The following is a 15000-nucleotide window of genomic DNA, read 5'->3' on the forward strand; positions in this document are numbered from 1 at the left end:
AATGATATATTGAGTTATTGTTAATGGTTATAATGTTGATTGTAGGCCTTTCCATGTCCATATACACAACACCTATGCATATTACATAGGTCGATTAACTATTGAACTATAAATGATGCTCTATGGATTAACAGCTAGTTAGAAAAACAATTACAATATCTGTTTTTCAGATGGCTATGATAAAGTTGGGTCTTAGTCTTTTATTTGTTAGTAAATCATTTGTAAACTATCTAAAAAAGCAAATATCATTCATTGATGGGAATTGACTTGCATCAAACCTTTTTTGGAGAAGAATTTGGATGGCTATTATAAAGTTGCATCTTAGTCTTTTACATGTTAATAAACAATTTGTAAATTATCTAAAAATGGCAATCAATAACTGGAATGCAAACCATCTATGAACACAATGTATATTTGAAGTTTCACCAAAACATTTATGAAAGTTGACAAAACAATGATCATGAATCAAATCAAAATGGACAACTTCTGTTTACATTTCTTGGCAATGTCGTGGAGTAGTAGGCAACCCATTGCTATGTTTTCTGGCTAGCCATTCATTCAGGCTAACAAGTCTTCTCCTCTGCAACCGCCATCGTCGTCGATAGGGTTACAGGCGATTTAGTTTCACCATCTAGTTTCCCCGACCTTGTAAAATGTCTACTTTTTCTTTTTAATATTTCGTGTCTGAGATAAATGACAATGAAATGTAATTATATGCTTATTTTCTCCTTATAAGTCCACATACTTCGAGATCATGTCACTAGCAACTTGTTAACAACAACATAACCTGACGAAAAAAGAAAGTTTAGTCACCCTCAGACGTAGTTTCCTGAATTCATTGACTTCAAAATAAGAGTTTGAGATCCCTCTCTTTGGGCACGCAACTTGCTAGGTTGATTTATAATTTGTAAATGTTATAATTCATAGCATATTACTGGAAACCAACCATGGTAAATGGAGGCTGATAAAATTATGGCAAGACATTATCATATGTATATTGTATATTGACGTTTCCCTCCACCCCATTGCTGCTTGCTTCACAGCTACCAATGCACTTCTGTTCCGTTCTGTTCTGGCGCGTATTTTATGGCACAAACTGGAACGCAGAGAAATGACATTTCCTTATGGAATCAAAATGCCTGGTTTAGCAAGGAAGGTGCAACTAATTGAAAGTAAAAAGAATTTAAAGAAGCTTATGAAATAGTTGCAGAGGAAAAGACTGATTTAGAAAGATTAAATGCAACTGGCTTGAAAAGGAAACAGGTGCGTGTTTGGGATGCTCGGTGTGAAGCACAAAAGATGTCGTCTAGTCTGTTCTAGTGGCAAAAAGACAAGCTGGTACCTCTCATTGTCCACAATATTAGAACAGGGACCTTAGTTTTAAGTGATGCATGGCGGTGAGCCTATCGTCAGCTACTGCCCGCACTTGGGTAGGAGTATGTGAACCTGACACAGTCAAGCATTCGTCAATGCAGATAGGCTAACAGGTTGCCACACAGCACACCGAGAGGGCCTGGCGGAGTTAGCCTACAAGGAGAACATCTCAAGACGCAGGGGGAATCGGACCGCTGACTTGCTAAAAGATCACATTAATTGAGTGGAATGATCGCAATGGTCCACTCTGGGTCGCCTACTCCACGACATTGCCAAGAAATGTAAAAAGGAATTGTTCATTTTGATGTAGGCTAATGTTTTCCATTATCAAATTGTCGTGATCATTTTGTTTTGTCAACTTTCAAAACTGTTTTGGTGAAACTTCAAATAAACATTATGTTCATATAGATGGGTTTTCTCTCCAGTTATTGATTGACATTTTTAGATCATTTACAAATTGTTTATTAACATGTAAAATACTAAGATGCAACTTTATAATAGCCATCCAAAAAAGGTTTGATGCCGTCATTTCCCATTCATTAGGCTAATGATATTGACATTTTTAGATAGTTTACAAATGATTTACTAACAAATAAAAGACTAAGGCCCAACTTTATCATAGCCATCTGAAAAACAAATATTGTAATTGTTTATCTAACTAACTGTTAATCAATAGAACATCATTTATAGTTCAATAGTTAATCAATCTATGTAATAGGCATATGCGTTGAGGATATGGCTATGTAAAGGCCTACAATCAACATTATAATCATTCATAATAACTCAATAAGGCATTATAAATCATACAATATTTGCAATAATAATGTAGTTTATTGATATAAAATATATTGAAATCAAGTTATCTCTAAACAGATATTTTTCTGTATGTTATATATAAATAAATTGTTTCTTTTTTCATAAGCTGATAATAACGTATTTGTAAGTTATGTGTTTAGTAATCATTGATTGTTATCTACAAATGATTAATTTATGATTATTAAGTTATTAAATGTTTAATTATAGTTGCAAAATAAAGCATCAATTAACCATTTATAACGGATGGTTATTATAAAGTGCTACCGCTTCGCTAGCTATGCTAGCGGCGATCATAATAATTAATCACTTATAGAGCGCCAAAACATTACACATGTCTCATGGTGCTTTACAGAGTGTTAAACATTCAGAGAGAGCCCATGAGAAACAGGAGCGAGGAAGAACTCCTTAGAATTGGAGATACATATAGGAAGAAATGTCAGTTTGAGGTCATACTTTTGTCATAGTTCTGTAAACATACAGGTTCCCAAACTTCAACTATTGGTGTTCACACTCATCAAAACAAATACAAAGTCAAAACACAAAATAGTAATTTCACTGAGACAAAAAAATAAAATGAAATACAGTAAAATAAAATCTGTCTACATCATGACTTCTCTCTGGGTACGGCCACAAAATTTCATCTATATCGCATGCAATGTCCTCCTGTCCAAGGCACCGGGCTCCTTGTCCTTGTTGTCCTCTCCCTCTCACTCCTTCACCTCCTTGTCCTCTTCCTCCTCCTCTTTATCCTACTTCTTCACCTCCTCGTCCTCTTCCTAGGCCTCCTCTAATTCTCACTCTTCCTGCTCACTCTTCCTGCTCCCTCCATTGTACGGATGTCTTACCTGTGCCTTATTTACACTGCTTAGGCTGATTGCAAAGTGAACTAATTATCTAAAACAGTTTTCATGATGTGACCGTGTGCCATACACTTGGTAAAACAGTGTAAATAACTAGATGCACCGCATAGCGGTACACAATATGACCGCCGCTCAGTTCTGCACATTCTCTCCAAAACGAATGACGCTTGTCAACTTTCCTGTATCTCCGATTTGTGCAATATACTGTATCTCCTACTCTTGCAGCTCATGTGTATATGAGTGTGTGCATGTGTGAGTTTGCTTGTATAAAGATGTGTGTGTGTGAATGTGCATGTGTGCGCATGTGTGTGTGTGTGTGTGGAATCCGTGGAAGTGTGTTTATCTGTGCGTGTGAATCTGTTGATGTGTGTGTGCGAACTTAGTTACTTTTTAAACTGAGCCCCCTGCCGGCTCAACATAAAAATGGCAATCGGTTTTGCCAATAGCCTACTCACTATATTGGAATTTAACAGTTACGCCATTTTAACAGTAACGTCAACAATATATAGAAGACATCACAACCTGCAAAAGTAATTTCAGGGAGGTATCTAAAAAATACTTTAACCTACTGAGATACTGAAATACAGATGAATAGCCTATGTTTGTTCAATAATGTCTAGTCAGTATACCAAATAAGAGAGGCCTATAGATAGAAACTGTGGTAATAAAATATGAAGATTTTGGTAGTTTGGGCTTTTCGTGTATCCTTCTACTGTAGCCATTTAGCCATCTACTATAGGCCTGAATTATATGCCAATGAAATTACACTTGTTAAACTCACCTCAATAAATATTTTGCAATCATTTAATCCACCATGGGCAATGCTAAAGTTACTGTTACAAACCAGCGGCAGAGTTGGCGGTCCCACGGCGGTAACCACCAGTGGCCCGCTGGAGTTTTGCTCATCAGTTCTCTGGCTGTCCACCGGCGGCTCAGAAGCGGCTCCAGATAAAGGGCCACCCTTTTGCCGCTTACTACCCACCAGCTTCTAATTGGCCTTATTTATGGCCATAATAATGAAAATGATGCACTAAAATAGCAATAATACATTATAACACTTTCCATTTGCCCTCAATCAGAACAATTTACAATTATTTACAGGACTTACCAAAGTTACCAAATTTACTAAGGTGAAGACAGTGCCTGCTGATGAGAAACCTATAAATGTATACTGTAATTTAATAATCCAATATAAAAACATTTATCCTCAGCAACTATCACACAGACTCACCACACATAGTATTAGGTTCAATACATTTTGTTTATTTATTTATTTTACTTGCTTTTGTTTATTTATTTTACATGCTCATTTACATGCTTTATTTATTGTACATGCTTAAACAATTTATTAAAATTATTTTTAATAATGATATAAATATGCAACACACTCTTCAGATGTAAGGAAAGTAAAGATGCAAAGAAGTTGTGACAGACATTCATGGCTTTTTTCTCCCTTGATATTGGTGCCAGATTAAAGGGTCACTGCACCCTAAAATAGGTTTTTTGAGCTGTTGATTGATTGAAAATACTCATAAGTGGTGAACTGTACTATTACCAGGGTTAATATTGACAAAAATCGTGTTTCTCGACAAAAGTAACATTTCGTCTGATTTTGTATTGGAGATATTGCTCTCTCGCGCATACTACCGTTTGAAAACATGCCATGGCATGTTGGTCCAAAATACTATTGGAATGCTGACGTTGTCCTGCACTTCTAGTCCGACACTACGTCACCGGGTCGTTACAAATTAGGACTGAAACGCCCCAACACCTGCTGCCCTGATTAGCCTACCTGTGATAAGCCATGTCTGCAGCTCTCGTTCCCAGATTGACACGAAATCACCATGGTTGATTGGTTGCAGCAGTGCTGCACTCTCTCTCCAAAATTTCAGAACGTCTCGCCCATTTTGAAAGCAGTTTTCAGAAATGTGAAGTGGGTGGAGTTATGGGGTGAAGTGACTCTTTAATGAAAATGCAGTTCTACCTTGCTGGGGTGTTACTGGCAGCGTTGTGAGCGAATTTGACAGAGGTGTAGGTCTGACTGGTAAACTCTGTTGAACAGATTAGAAATGAAAAGGGGTATTTAGTGAGATGATTACTGCAATGGCAGGGTTCATACAAAAAAACTGAGCTGAATTTACTACCTTTTCACTACCATCAACATGTTTTCTACTAGCCTACAAAAGCAAAAGGTGAAGAGTAATGTAATGCAATACCTTTCCAAAACACAATAACACATTTAAGAACAACAGGATTTAACAATGAACAAAGCTACTGGCATTTGAACAGGGGTGTGTAGGCTGTCAATAGGCACTGTATTTACCGGCATGGCTGGAGTTGATGAAGCTTGCTGGGTGGTGGTGCTGGCAAAGGTGTAGTGGTCTGACTGGCAAACTCTGTTGAACAGATTGGATATGAAAAGACGTGTTTAGTGAGATGATTACTGCAATGGTATGACACCTGGCACGCTAACTAGCGCCTAAAGTACAAACACTTCTAAAGGATATTTCCACTTAATTTTCAGACAAACCAAGCAAGGGACCACATGTACAGACTCTACAAATACTAACCATTATATCCATTTTTTATTTAAATTACTTGAAAGAGATCGTCAGGTATAAATGCACCATAGTAGTGGCCAGTTCATTCATTCAGATGCTGTTACATGCTAACTAGCGCCTAGAGTACAAACACTTCTAAAGGATATTTCTACTTAATTCTCAGACAAACCAGGCTAGGGACCACATGTACAGACTCTATAAATACTAACCATGATGTCAGTTTTTTATTCAAATAACTTGAAAGAGATCGTCAGGTATAAATGCACCATGCTAGTGGCCAGTTCATTCATTCACATGCTGTGCTAACTGGCGCCTAGAGTACAAACACTACTAAAGGATATTTCCACTTAATTTTCAGACAAACCAAGCTAGGGACCACATGTACAGACTCTATAAATACTAACCATGAGGTCCGTTTTTTATTTAAATTACTTGAAAGAGATCGTCAGGTATAAATGCACCATGCCAGTTCATTAATTCAGATGCTGTTACATGCTAACTAGCGCCTAAAGTAAACACTTCTAAAGGATATTTCCACTTAATTTTCGGGCAAACCAAGCTAGGGACCACATGTACAGACTCTATAAATACATTTTGGAAACAGGTGTTGGCTAGAATTACGCTTTACATACAGTTTTTAAAATGAAAATAGGAGAGATATAGAGAAGAGATGTTTTACTTACCTAGTCCTAAGCCTGCTACTGGTGGTTTGAGTAGACATTGTAGGCTATTCGCATCTGCTTGGATGAGTTTGCTTGATTTGCTTGACATTTACCAACTTCTTTATCAGTCTGACGGTTACACAGTTACGTGCAAGAACAACAACTCACGTAAGAGATGAAATCGTTTAGCTTACTGCAACATGAGAAATCAAGTAGTGTGAAACTAGGGAAACTAGCGACAGTAAAGACAATTCCAATATGGCCGCCATTCGGAACTGAGAAATCACAACTCCATCTTCTTCGTTTGTCTTCTTCTCTCTGATCTGATCTATCATTCACTGAGCAGCGCCAGCGCCACACACCAGTGGCAGCAGGCTGCAGTGTTTGAACGTTGTTGCATTAGTTCTGCTTTTGACGTTCTCATATAAAATCGTAATAAATACATAATTGTTTTATTTGGTAAGCACAGGGTAGCCACGGGGGTGGCCAGTGACACAGCTACATGGGGCACGGGCCATTCTAGGCTTCAGTGTAGAGCAGCCACGTTGAGGGACCATTCACTAAATGCACACATAAATACATTTATTATAGCCCCCCATGGATGAAATTCCACAAAACTTGGCATACTCCCAGAGGGTGTCAGGTTAATCATACACATGAAATTTGGTGCAGTTCATAGCATCTCATCTGAAGATAGGGGCAATTAAAGCAATATTACATTACATTTCAAATTTTTACCATGGGGGTGCAATTCACAAATGACTGGTTATAAGCTAAGTTGATCCGAGCTCTTGAGACCAACATACCATAAAAAATTTGTCATCCTCGGTGCCACGGTTCAGGTAGTTATGTAGGAAAAACTGCAATTTTTGGGCTTCGGGCGGGGGCAGCGCGGGGGGGAGTGACCCCCGGGGACGAAACGAAATTTTTCCGTAAAAGTCTACTGGGGCTACATGCCCACCAAGTTTCATGTGCCCCGGTGTTACGGTGTCCCGGGAATCGTTGACCAAAAATTCAGAACCGATGACGGAAAAAAAAAAAAAAAAACTTTGACAACAACTATATGACCGCTTCGCTAGCTACGCTAGCGGCGGTCATAATAATAAATGTGTGTATAATTTTGCTAGGAGTGTGTTGGAAATTTTGGAATTGATTGTAAGCAGTGAGTTGTGTTTAAAGTTCCGCAAAAAGAGTGCTGTGCGGTGAATTGTGCCTACAGTTTTGCAAAGTGTGTGTTACAAAATTGCAAACTGAGTGCAAAGCCGTGTTTGTGCTTTTAGTTGTGACAACTCAGTGAGTGGTTTTGTGCTACAAGAATCATGATTAGTGCTTAAGCTTTCAGAAAAAACTGTATTTAGTATTTCAAGTTCAAGTTCAAGTTCAAGTTTATTATAGCCATTTCAACAGTATGAAATACAATTGATAGGAATGTGTTTTGGTATGCTCACATATAAGACACATAATGACAACACAATAGCACAGGGGTAACAACACTTAATATACAGAAAAAGTGCAACAACGTGCAAGAATCACAGAAAGCAGCAGTTCAGTACAGTTGTACAAGTGCAAAGAGAGGTAGCCTGGTATGTAATCCATAAGTGCTTAGTGCATGTTCAGGTGGCGAATAGCTTGTGGATAGGTACTATCCCTGAAGCGTGATGTTTTGCATGTGATGCTCCTGAACCTTCTCCCTGATGGTAGGGGTGTGAATAGATGGTGTGCTGGGTGGGAGAGGTCAGAGATGATGTTTTTGGCTTTCCTGGAGATTCTGGTGATGTAATGTGAGGCTATGGTAGGCAGACTACAGCCAATGATTTTTGAGGCCCTGCGCACTACCCTCTCAAGCCGTTGTTTGTCCTGGCTGGTGGCACTACCATACCAGACCAAGATGGCGAAGGAGAGTACACTCTCAATGGTAGCCCGATAGAAGTGGATCATGCCTGCTTGACTGACCCCAAACTTCTTCAGCTGACGGAGGAAGTGTAGTCTCTGATGGGCTTTGGAAATGATGAGACTGGTGTTCGGGTTCCATGATAGGGACTGATGGATAGTGGTGCCTAGAAAACGGGAGGAGGGGACCCACTCCACTACCTGGCCATTAATGGAGATGGGAAGGTGCTGGTCTGTCTTTTTCCTGAAGTCAACTATGAGTTCTTTGGTTTTTGTTGTATTGAGGATGAGATTATTGTCTGCACACCACTGCACCAACTTTTCTACCTCATCCCGATAGGAAGACTCCTCCCCATCACGTATGAGGCCTATAACGGTGGTGTCGTCCGCAAACTTAAGCAGTTTAACAGATGCAGAAGTTGATATACAGTTGTTTGTGTACAGAGAGAATAGCAGGGGTGATAAGACACATCCTTCATTTAGTATTATGGCTGACTAACATTTCATTTTTAACGTTATTTATGCTTTTCTGTCGTTGAACTCTGTGTAGTGTGGCAGACTGAACTGAAGAGATATCTCAAGAACAAGTACCAGAGTGTGTTTGAAGGAATACCCAAGCAAGGGAGCTCTGCTCTGCTGGAAAAGATCTACACAGAGGTCTACATCACAGAGGGAGGAAGTGGGAAAGTAAATGAGGAGCATGAAGTCAGGCAGATTGAGTCCATCTCCAAGAGACCAGCTGGACAGGAGACACCAATCAAATGCAAAGACATCTTTCAGCCCCTACCTGGCCAAGACAAACCAATCAGAAGTGTCATAACGAAGGGAGTAGCTGGCATTGGCAAAACTGTGTCAGTTCAAAAGTACATCCTGGACTGGGCTGAGGGGAAAGAAAACCAGGATATCCATTTCATATTTCCACTGCCTTTTAGGGAGCTCAACCGCATGAAAGACAAACAGCTCTCTTTGATGGATCTTCTTCACCACTTTTTCTCAGAAATTAAGCAGTTAACCTTTCCCAGCCAGGGGAAGTACAAAGTGTTGTTCATCTTTGACGGTTTGGATGAATGTCGACTCCAGCTAGACTTTCAGAAAAATGACATTTTGACTGACGTGACAAAGGTCACTTCATTAAATGTTCTGCTGATAAATCTCATCAAAGGTGATCTGCTTCGCTCTGCTCTCGTTTGGATCACCTCTCGACCAGCAGCAGCCAATCAAATCCCTCCTGAGTGTGTTGACCGAGTCACAGAAGTACAAGGGTTCAGTGATGCTCAAAAGGAAGAGTACTTCAGGAAGAGGATCAGTGACCAGAAACTTGCCAGCAAAGTTATCACTCACATAAAATCATCAAGAAGCCTGCACATTATGTGCCACATACCAGTGTTTTGCTGGATTGCTGCTAATGTTATTGAATTTATTCTTAAGACTGAAGGAGATAAGCAAGTTCCAAAGACTCTGACAGAGATGTACACATATTTCCTTGTTTTCCAAACCAAGCAGAGGACTCTGAAGTTGGAAGGAGTTTATGACACAGATCCACAGTGGAACCAGGCTAGTCTCCTTACTCTTGGAAAGTTGGCCTTCGAGCAGCTGAAGAAGGGCAACCTGATCTTTTATGAAGACGACCTGAGAGAGAGTGGTATTGATGTCAGAGAGGCAGCAGTACACTGTGGCATCTGCACCCAGATCTTTCAGGAAGAGCCAGGCCTTCATCAGGAAAAGTTGTACTGCTTTGTGCATTTGAGCATCCAGGAGTACCTTGCAGCTTTGTATGTGATCCTGATGTTAATTACTGAGGGGAAAGATCTCATGTCCCCACAACAATCCACCAGACCAGTGTTTCAGCTTCTGAAAAGGAAAATGGGCAAACCCATGACCACCTTACAGAAGAGTGCTGTGGACAAAGCCATGAAACATGAAGATGGGCGCTTTGATCTGTTCCTCCGTTTCCTTCTTGGCCTCTCTCTGGAATCCAACCAGAGACTCTTGAGAGGCCTAATAAAGGAAGTACAACATGAAAGCAAAGATGAAATAGGCAGGTACATTAAGACAAAAATCAGGGAGATGCCATCATCAGAAAGAGTTCTCAACCTCTTCCACTGTCTGAATGAAGTCAACGATCACTCCTTAGTGGAAGAAGTCCAGCGCTTCTTGAGTGCAGGGACACTTTCTGAAGCCAATCTCTCATCCACTCAGTGGTCAGCTCTCGTGTTTGTGCTTCTGACATCAGAAGAAAAGCTGGATGTGTTTGACTTGAAGAAGTACATTTTGTCTGATGAATGTCTTATGAGACTGCAGCCAGTTGTGGAGGAGTCCCAAAAAGCTCTGTGAGTAGAATAACAATATGTTTTGGTTGAAAAGGAGGATATATTCACATTTAAGTTGATATTAAATATAATTACGAAGCACAACTATACTAATGTACTTCGTCAAAGTCCTTTACAGAGAGTTTAGTAACTGGTAGAATGTTTTCCCATTTAAGGCTCAACAGTTGTGGGCTCACTGAGAGGAGCTGTGCAGGTCTGGCATCTGTCTTCAGCAAAGCGTCTTCAAAACTGAAAAATCTGGACCTCAATGACAACAGCATTGGAGATAATGGTGTCCAAGAATTGTGTAGTGGACTGGGTAACCCAAACTGTGCACTGGAGACACTCAGGTAAGACTTTTCAGTATCCCTTCATAGGCCTGATTAGGTGGCTTCATTTGTGCAGTATGATGCATGTGTCCAGTGTGTGGGCAGGGTGAAGGGGGATGTGGGGGGTTCTTACAGCAGCAGTGATGTTGCAAATGGCAGTGTGGTGGGAACAGCCAGTGGGATTGTGTCCTTCTGTATTGACACCTTACACACACCACACACATTAACTCATTCATATTGAAAGGATTACTAATAAGTCAGTCTCCCTCAGTCTTCTTTATCTCTCTGTCTCTCACACACACACACACACACACACACACACACACACACACACAATATATATATATATAAAACATCACAATATTATCAGGTTGTTGTAAATTCTGTACTATAAAATACTTTACAATTTCACTTTACTTCTCAACTCATCAACTGACTCTAACCAGAGCAAATAAAAGCCACAATGAAACAATAACAAATATAAAGAGTCGTTGAGTTTATTTCTTTCCTTTTGGTAAGAAACCGTGTAATAAGCGGGATGATGTATAGAACGCGGTCATGATCGGTTATGACCTCCGCTGGTTTCCCGATAATGACCGGAGTTCTATACATTATCCCTTACGTATTGCAGGTATGCTACCTAAAAACTCACTGCCTATAAAAGCTTTAGATATACTTGGGGAAACGGCATATTGTGTGTTTTCTGGTGCACTGAGTAAATAACCCTTTCTTTCTAGGCTCTCTTACTGCAGTATCACAGAGAAGGGCTATGCTAGTCTGGCTTCAGCCCTGAGGTTAAATCCCAATTGTCTCAGAGAGCTTGATGTCAGAGGAAATATTCCAGGGAAATCAGGAGTCAAACTGCTTTTAGACCTAAAGGAGGATCAACAGTGTGCACTGAGAAATGTCCAGTAAGTATATTTCTGGAAGAACAGTGGACAGTCCAGTTGTGTTGTCAAAGATTTTCAAAGGCTTCACCTGGTCATATGTTTTGAATCTGATGACGTGTAAGACTGCTGCAGTGTGCTTCTTGTTGTGGTGGGAATGCCCTCTGATCATGAGCTATAGTTGCTCTCTACTGACCAGTCCAGCTGTGTTGGTGATGTTTATGTCAGCTGAGATAAAAGGTCTCTTATCCTCCTTATTTGTCCAGGTTCCTGAAGAGTAGTGCTGCTGAGGAAGCCTGTGCTGCTGTGGCTTCAGCTGTGGGTTCAAACCCCTTACTCATGACTGAGCTGGATCTGAGTGGACTCATACCAGGAGTCTTGGGAGTGACTCAGCTGTGTGCTTTACTGCAGGATCCACACTGCACACTGCAGACATTACGGTTAGTGGATGTTGTTGCATTCACTTTACATTAAACAACCAGGCGGAGGAATGCACACTCAAGCAGAGGTGCTGGCCAGGAGATCATCAGAAGAACAACAGCTGCACACTTTTAATGGCCTCTTTTAATGTTAATTATTCAAGACCGATATTTCAGCAAACAGGGAAAGAATGCTTGACTGGCTATATGCGAGAGCGAGAGAAAAAAAGAGCCGTGTTTTAAAAGAGTGTGCAAACTTTCAAAGATATATAACGCTATACTATGTGAGCTTCCCTTATTTTAGAGACGATTCACACACCTTTCTTCACCAGTATGACATTTAATCCGAAAAGACAAGTTATTCAACTAGCGCACAGAATGGGTGACCAGATATCCCAATTTTGAGTTGCATGTTCCGAGTCCCAACAAAAGCCTGTCAGGATACTAAAATGTTTACACCAACCACTATTAAGGTCTTATTATAGCGCGATCATTAACTAAACCCATATAGAAAGACTATAGCCTCGGCGTCCGGTGTGTGATTTTGATATGTGTGTGTATGTGTGTGTGTGCATGTGTGTGTGTGTGTGTGTGTGTGTGTGTGTGTGTGTGTGTCAGTCAACCTTAACTGTCTGCATAATCACAATGTGACAATCTTTGTAGGCAACTTTACAGTGCAGCCTATCTCTGTAAAGGACCATTCACACCAAGTAGATAAATATAGCCTAACGATAGAGTCCATATTGACCAACGATAAGCAAAGTCTCCTGGTGTTAATGAATGTGATAGCTAAAATGTGATGGCTTCTGATTGGCTAGTAGATTTTTGTCGTTCTCAAAATCGCTCTGAAAGTGTTCCCCAACAGTATTGTTCTTCATGTTGTTATCATTTAGTTTATGTGTGAACGTCGTCATTCTGGTGACATGACTCATTGACTGAATCGTTGAAAAACTTTGACAATCCCTATAAATAATTGTAAATTGACAAAACTTGCAAATACACAAAACACAAGCAACTTAAGAAAGCATCTTTATGAATTTGGCAACATATGTGCACCTTTTAGAAAACACGCTGCAAATTCACAAAACGCATTTCAGAAAGGGCTACTAATTCACAACGCGCTGCAAATTCACAACACAAAGCCAAATTCAGACAACATAACAGAAGTGTTCCAGAGGATGCTTAAGAGTGATGGACACATCTGGACACGCTTGACACCAGTGAGTTAGAAGTTGCACACTTGAAGCTAAATACTGTATGTTGGAAGGCTGTTTTCTTTTATTTCATGGACTGCACTAAGAACATATAACTTTCACACATTACATGCTACTTTGTTTGTCTTCCTCTTCCTCTGATTCATTTTGTCTTACTGGAGTAGATGAGCTGCACTACTCCTTAACCTACTGTATCCTGCCACCTACTGGTTACAAAATGTAACAACACAAATAATTGCAAGGCCAAAATATCTTGAAATGGAAACTTTTCTAGCTGCCTCCATCCTCCATCCTTTCTGTTTTGTTTGTTTAAAGAACTTGCGATATCCATGATGAGTAGGCTATTGAGTTAGTGAATTAGCTTCACACTGTGACACTGTGTAACAACACAAATAATTGCAAGGCCAAAATATCTTGAAATGGACAAACGGGTTCCATATTTCCATCCACATCTCCTCCCAGTTGTGTGAGGGGTAGGAGTGGTTTCCTGCGGTGCTGAGTGTGTGTGTGTGTGTGTGTGTGTGTTGTGGATGTCCAGGAGGGAAGGGGGTGATGCACCAGTGATATTTCTGGCTGCATTCACTATTAGCTGCAGTCTCCTGGTGGAGATGGTACAACTTCCAAACCACAAAGTGATGAAATGGGTCAGTGTTAAAACTACTCATCTCTCTGCCTTCAGGTCTTTAACACACGCATACAGACACACACAGACAGACACACACACACACACACACACACACACACACACACACACACACACACACACACACACACACACACACACATACCACACTCAATTCTTATTTACATTTACATAGTACTGTTGAGTCAGAAGTCCAAACAGTTTCTCTCATCCGGATCCCTGTGCACATATTATTTGTCCACATAACTGTATTTAACAGATCATTTGAATACTGTTTGACTGTTTTGGAAATTAGAATAAAGTTTTTCTTCTATTTCTCCTGTTTCTCTCTACAGCCTGGATAAGTGCAGTATTGGAGAGGAAGGCTTCATAGCTCTTGCATCAGCACTGAGATCAAACCCCTCACACATGAGAGAGCTGCAGCTGAGTGGGAATAAAGCAGGAGACTCAGGAGTGAAGCATCTTTCTTCTCTTCTGGAGGATCCCAACTGTAAACTGAAAAAACTAGTGTGAGTAACCAAATACTGAGTTGCTATCAGTGAATGATAGTGTGTTTCTCCCTCTTTTTCTCACTCAAACACACACACACCACTGAGTCAATCAGTCACTCACACTATAACACGGTGAACACATAGTCGTCAGTTATGTGGCTTTATTTTTAATTTTTTTACATATTTTTTAGGGGGCTTTTTGCCTTTATTCATATAGGAAAGTAGAGAGAAACAGGAAGTTAGTGGGAGAGAGAGATCTGGACATGACCGCAGGTCGGACTCGAACCTGGGCACTCGTGGGCACTTGGACCCGTACATGGCACGGGCGCAGTAGCCTGTTGAGCATTTGTTCTGTGGGTGGGGGTGTCTTATCATCATGGAGTGATGTTGCAGATCATATGTTCACACAATATTGTCAGGTTGTAGTAAATTCTCTATTGTGAACAACACTGGCACAACGTAGTGTTACACTTGTAAAACTACTTATTCTTTTCTGGTGCTTGACTAAATCCTTCCCTTCTAGGCTCTCTGACTGCAGTATCACA

General features: G+C 40.3%; 1 protein-coding gene across 1 annotated transcript in view; it reads left to right on the plus strand.

Moving 5' to 3' along the window:
* LOC134059638 (NACHT, LRR and PYD domains-containing protein 12-like) overlaps window positions 1-15000 on the plus strand; it is a 32536-nt gene that overhangs the window by 5314 nt on the left and 12222 nt on the right. Inside the window, exons 4-8 of the mRNA XM_062516081.1 lie at window positions 8714-10493; window positions 10649-10822; window positions 11955-12072; window positions 14307-14473; window positions 14979-15000. The exon at window positions 14979-15000 is cut by the window's right edge and continues 149 nt beyond it. Of these exons, the coding sequence (XP_062372065.1) occupies window positions 8714-10493; window positions 10649-10822; window positions 11955-12072; window positions 14307-14473; window positions 14979-15000 (2261 nt within the window). The remainder of the gene's footprint in view (window positions 1-8713; window positions 10494-10648; window positions 10823-11954; window positions 12073-14306; window positions 14474-14978) is intronic.

This window comes from Sardina pilchardus, chromosome 16 (genome assembly GCF_963854185.1).
Source record: "Sardina pilchardus chromosome 16, fSarPil1.1, whole genome shotgun sequence".
NCBI classification, from domain to species: domain Eukaryota; kingdom Metazoa; phylum Chordata; class Actinopteri; order Clupeiformes; family Clupeidae; genus Sardina; species Sardina pilchardus.